General features: G+C 41.0%; 1 protein-coding gene across 1 annotated transcript in view; it reads right to left on the bottom strand.

The window, feature by feature from the left end:
* Positions 1-2,558, bottom strand: part of LOC121845002 (piggyBac transposable element-derived protein 4-like) — an 8,207-nt gene extending 5,649 nt beyond the window's left edge. The window contains exons 1-3 of the mRNA XM_042315659.1: positions 2,104-2,558; positions 1,294-1,391; positions 1,002-1,158 (exon numbers count right to left, since the gene is read on the bottom strand). Coding sequence (XP_042171593.1) covers positions 1,002-1,158; positions 1,294-1,391; positions 2,104-2,299 — 451 coding nt within the window. The 5' untranslated portion in view covers positions 2,300-2,558. The remainder of the gene's footprint in view (positions 1-1,001; positions 1,159-1,293; positions 1,392-2,103) is intronic.
* Positions 2,559-6,000: the final 3,442 nt, after the last annotated feature.

Here is a 6,000-nt window from a genome sequence, read left to right as displayed (position 1 = left end):
AAATGAAGGCTATTCCATGTGAGAAATTGCCAAGAAACTGAAGTTCTCGTACATAGCTGTGTACTACTCCTTTCACAGAACGGCACAAACTGACTCTAACCAGAATAGAAAGAGGAGTGGGAGGCCCCGGTGCACAACTGAGCAAGAGGACAAGTACATTAGAGTGTTTAGTTTGAGAAACAGACGCTTCACAAGTCCTCAACTGTACCCGAAAAACACCAGTCTCAACATCAACAGTGAAGAGGCGACTCCGGGGTGCTGGCCTTCTAGGCAGAGTTCCTCTGTCCAGTGTCTGTGTTCTTTTGCCCATTTTAATATTTTATTTTTATTGGCCAGTCTGAGATATGGCTTTTTCTTTGCAACTCTGCCTAGAAGGCCGGCATCCCGGAGTCGCCTTTTCACTGTTGACGTTGAGGCTGGTGTTTTGTGGGTACTATTTAATGAAGCTGCCAGTTGTGAGGCGTCTTTCTCAAACGAGACACTAATGTACTTGTACTCTTGCTCAGTTGTGCACCGGGGCCTCCCACTGGTTGCTGATAATGGGTTTCTGTACGCCTATTTAGATATTCCGTTAAAAAAACTGGAGTTTCCAGCAACAATAGTCATTTACAACATTAACAATGTCTACACTGTATTGCTGATCAATTTGATGTTATTTTAATGGACAACAAATGTGCTTTTCTTTCACAAACAAGGACATTTCTAAGTGACCCCAAACTTTTCAACAGTACTGTATATATAGAAATACACGTTTAAAATATGTACCAATCGATTGGTCAAAAGAACAGGTGACTAAGTCAAACAAGATTTTTATTAGTCGGGGACAGCCCTACTGGTAAAAGATACCAGTCCATCTTCATATCAACTAACAGAACTCTGCTGGTTGTCCTGGTAACAGATACCAGTCCACCTTCCTGTCAACTAACAGAACTCTGCTGGTTGTCCTGGTAACAGATACCAGTGGGCAGATCTATTGTATTTGTTCAAACTAAACTACTTACTTTTATGTGTCAAATCTGATCCGTTCTTCTCTCCTCCTCTCACAGTTCCACTCAGCCCCGTTGTTTTCTTGCAGTCCACCAGCAGCAGAGACAACCTCTTCATCCCGGGAGAGGCACGACACTGGGACTCCAGGAGGGAGGATGGGCTAGCGTTGTCCTGGTAACCATAAAGAGGGGACACAGACACATATCATTATGGATGCTGATGTCACTGTTGTCATAAAGTGCTTTACAGAAACCCAGCCCAGACCACAATAGAGCAAGCTGTATGCTAGACCAGACCAAGCTGTACCATCTGGTGTTCTGATCTGGAGAGACTCTTCTCTGCCTCTTCAGCTTCATGAGGTTGTTGAGGCTCCCCAGAGGATCCACGATTGTCATGTCTCTCTCCTGTGTGAACAAGAACATCAAATGCTTAGCAGGACAGGAAAATGGTCCAATTCACACACTAATCAAGAGAACATCCCTGGTAACTCATTACTCCCTCCGATCTGACGGACTCAACAAACACACGTTTCAATTGTAGATTGTCAGAGGGTTGGAGTGTGTCCCTGGCTATCCGTAAATAAAATTAAAAAATAAAAACAAGAAAATGGCACCATCTGCTTTGCTTAATATAAGGAATTTGAAATGATTTATATTTAAGTACATTTTAGACTTTTACTCAAGTAGTATTTTACTGGGTGATTCACTTTTACTTGAGTAATTTTCTATTGAGGTATCTTTACTTTTACTCAAGTATGACAATTGCGTACTTTTCCCCCCACCACTGTGATGCAAATGTTAAAGGGCCGTTCCACAAAATGGATTCCTTTTGCGTCCCTTCGACATTTTAAGTATACATTATGCACTGTATATTATATTTTAAAAGCCTGTTATAATAGATTAAGTGCACTTTAATATAGACCACATGGAAAATTCAATAAAATCACATTTTGAAGTTCCAAAAATATATGTACCAATGGCAGATTGCCCCTTAAACAGTTCCTACAGTACTGAACAACATACTAAAGTGCAGAACTTCAGTATAATGCCAATTTGTTTTTTTAAATACATTATGTCAACAACTGCATAGTGCCCCTGTTTATAAGACAGTACTCACTGGTGGTAATCGGATGTTCGGTCTCGTCTTCCTCTTTTATTGAGAGATCCTCATCTTTTACTCCAAAAGGTTCTTTCTCCTTTTTGATTCTGAAAGCTCCTACCCCTTTTTCCACTTTGACAACCTCGTTCCCATATTCCTCTTTCACTGTAATATCATCCTCTTGTTTCACTGTAATATCATCCTCTTCTTTCATTCTTCAAGCTTCTTTGCCTCCTTTCACCAGTTTCTTTCTCCGTCGAGATTAGTGAGTTTATGCTCCGGGAGATTAGCCTAGTGCAGTATCAATGTAACACATTTGCTCATTTAAGCAATTTACGTTTAAATGAACCAGTAGATAGGTAAACAGAATTACGTTCAAAACACTAAGAGTAATATACACAAGATTGGTCTAAAGAGCTTCAATTTTTAGTTTTGCTAGCAAAGCACCGCGTGGGTAAACCAGGAACCTTTTGTCGCTGTTGAAGAAGTCTCCCGCCCGTCCACTAGATAATACGTCACGCAAGAAGCATCACCTGAAAAATTCATATCGCCATCTGCTGACTGGAGTGGGTAACGCAAATTGGAAAAATATGAATTACAATGTTCAGTCTGGCAAGCAATGTCATAAGAAGTCATTTAAAAATAACCAGATGTTATGTTCTTACTTCTTACAGCCAATACTTTCCTCCAGGATTGGCCTGCCTATTAGGCAGGATCAGGTGACAGATAGAATAGGGTGCCATACTCCGAGCTAAATTGACCAAGGCTCATCACGAACAACACATAAAACTTAATATAATTCTGCCCAAATACAATGAAAACTTCTCTCACCCAGTGGCATATGGGCTATTTAGGTGAGCGTTGGTGTCTCCCATCTCCACAGAGGAACACTAGATCTCTGTCAGAGTGACCATCGGGTTCTCGGTAACCTCCCAGACCAAGGCCCTTCTCCCCTGATTGCTCAGATTGGCCAGACGGCCCGCTCTAGGAAGAGCCTTGGTGGTTCCAAACTTTTCCTTTTAAGAACGATGGTAGCCACTGTGTTCTTTGGGAACTTCAGAGAGGTAACCTCCCAGACCAAGGCCCTTCTCCCCTGATTGCTCAGTTTGGCCAGGCGGCCCGCTCTAGGAAGAGCCTTGGTGGTTCCAAACCTCTCCTCCGCCCAATTTTTCAGTTTTTGATTTGTTAAAAAAGTTTGAAATATCCAATTAATGTCGTTCCACTTCATGATTGTGTCCCACTTGTTGTTGATTCTTCACAAAAAAATACAGTTTTATATCTTTATGTTTGAAGCCTGAAATGTGGCAAAAGGTCGCAAAGTTCAAGGGGGCCGAATACTTTCGCAAGGCACTGTATTTTCCTTTGTTTTCCACTAACCCTACCACCCCTTCCCTGATTGGAGGAAACTAATGCACAGCAACTATTAGGCTTCTACGTCCAGCTCATACATACTATGTACATTTTACAGACACAATGTATTATACAATAGTTATATTTAGTTTGTTTTTAATCCTATCCTTCAGTTACCCTAAACCTCTCCCATCTATCTCTCCATCCAGTCCTATCCTTCAGTTACCCTAAACCTACTCCCATCTATCTAAGACCAAGTCCTATTCTTCAGTTTAAATATCCCATCATTTGAAGACCATCCAGTCCTTCCTAAAAACCTCTCCCATCTATCTCAAAGACCATCTGTCCTATCCTTCAGTACCCTAAACATATCTATCAGACCATGCCTATCCTTCAGTTACCCTAAACCTCTCCCATCGATCTCTGAAGACCACCCAGTCCTATCCTTCAGTTAACTTTGCTACCTTTTGCCACATTTCAGGCTTCATCGCTAACAAACATAAGATATAAAATTTCTGTATTTTTTCCATCAACCAGTGGTTGTCAAGAATCAACAGCTAAGTGTGGACTGCAATCAGAAGTGGCATTTCGGCTGTTTAATCTGGCTTTTCCAAACTTGGTTGTCATTAACAAACAGCAAAAGTGGTAGACTGAAAAATTTCCTGGCTGTTTAATTGGGCGTGCAAAATTATTCAATCTTCAAAAAAGCAAATCACCCTTTAACTTTCAGGCAGAAACTCATCGACTAAAAATGCTACAAATTATAGTTTAGAGACTGGAAGGGCAAAGCACTCTAGACAGGGGTATTGTCCATGGCTGTTTAACTGGGTGAAAAATTTTGGGAAAATACAAATGTGTTTTTTATTTATTTATTCCAAACTTTAACCACAATCAGAGATGGCGATATGAGTATTTCAGGTGATGCTTCTTGCGTGACGTACAATCTAGTGGACGGAACTGGAGGCTTCTTCAACAGCGACAAAAGGCTTCTTATTCAACCAACGTGGTGGTTTGCTAGCGAACTTTAAACCGAAATATTGAAGCGTTTAAGACAAATCTTGTGTATATTACTCTTAGTGTTTTAAACACAAGTATGTGTACATATCTACTCGTTCATTGAAACGTAGATTGCTTGTTAAATTAGCTAATGTGGTAAATTGATATTGCACTAGGCTAATCGCCCGGAACATGAGCTCACTAAACTCGACGGAGAAAGAAGCTCTGGTGAACGGAGAGGAAGAAGCTTTCAGGATGAAAAGGGAGGAAGAGGAGGCTATCGCATTGAAAGAAGAAGAGGATGATATTACAGTGAAAGAGGAATATGGGAACGAGGTTGTGGAAGAGGAGGAGGTAGAAGCGTTCAGAATCAAAAAGGAGGAAGATGCCGTCATTTTGAAAGAGGAAGAACCTTTTGGAGTAGAAGAGGAAGAGGAGGATATCTCAATTAAAGTGGAGGAGGAAGACGTTTTGGGAGTGAAAAAGGACGAGGCTGAAGATTCGAGTAAGGCCAGTGAACACTGACTTAAAAACGGGCACAAAATATGCATTTCTAACACTAATGTGGGGTTTGAAAGAGGCATTCTACTGAAGTTCTACAATTTAATATGTTGTTCAGTACTCAATAAATTGTTAAAGGTGCTATCCGTCATTGGTACATATATTTTTGTGACTTTTCTATTAGATTTATTGAAATATCCATGTAGTCCACGTTTAAAGTGCACTTAATCTAACAGGCTTTTCAGAATTCAACATTGGTGCATAATTTCTACTTAAATTGTCAAAGGGACGCAAAAGGCACCCTTTTTGTGGAAAGACTCTTTTTACATTTGCAACACAAACAATATTTTAGGAAATCACGATGAAAGTGGCCATTATAGGCACTTTTTTAATACATATTCATGCCTCTTGTAAGATTCTGTGATTGCAATAGTAGATCAGTTTACCAGTTTGATGTTCTCGTCACACAGGAGAGGACATACTATGTTCACCTCATCTGTGAAGAGGCAGGTCAAGAGTTCTCCAGATGTTCTGGTACGTTCACACAGGAGAGAGACATGACTATGGTGGATCCTCTGGGGAGCCTCAGCAACATCCTGATGCTGACGAGGCAGAGACAGAGTCTCTCCAGATCAGAACAGCTTGGTCTGAGATGGTCTGGTCAGCTTGGTCTGGTCTAGCATACAGCTTGGTCTGGTCTAGCATCTGGTCTAGCATACAGCTTGGTCTGGTCTAGCATACAGCTTGGTCTGGTCTAGCATACAGCTTGGTCTGGTCTAGCAGACAGCTTGGTCTGGTCTAGCATACAGCTTGTTCTATCGTGGTCTGGGCTGGGTTTCTGTAAAGCACTTCATGACAACAGTGACATCAGTATCCATAATGATATGTGTCTGTGTCCCCTCTTTATGGTTACCAGGACAACGCTAGCCCTTTGGTACAGCTTTTTAAAATGTATTTATTTTTATTTCACCTTTATTTAACCAGGTAGGCTAGTTGAGAACACCTTTATTTAACCAGGTAGTCTAGTTGAGAACACCTTTATTTAACCAGGTAGGCTAGTTGAGAACA

This window comes from Oncorhynchus tshawytscha, unplaced genomic scaffold (genome assembly GCF_018296145.1).
Source record: "Oncorhynchus tshawytscha isolate Ot180627B unplaced genomic scaffold, Otsh_v2.0 Un_contig_4119_pilon_pilon, whole genome shotgun sequence".
Taxonomy (NCBI): Eukaryota; Metazoa; Chordata; class Actinopteri; order Salmoniformes; family Salmonidae; genus Oncorhynchus; species Oncorhynchus tshawytscha.
Note: the sequence above shows the minus strand (reverse complement) of the source record. Positions and strands in the feature narration are given on the sequence as shown.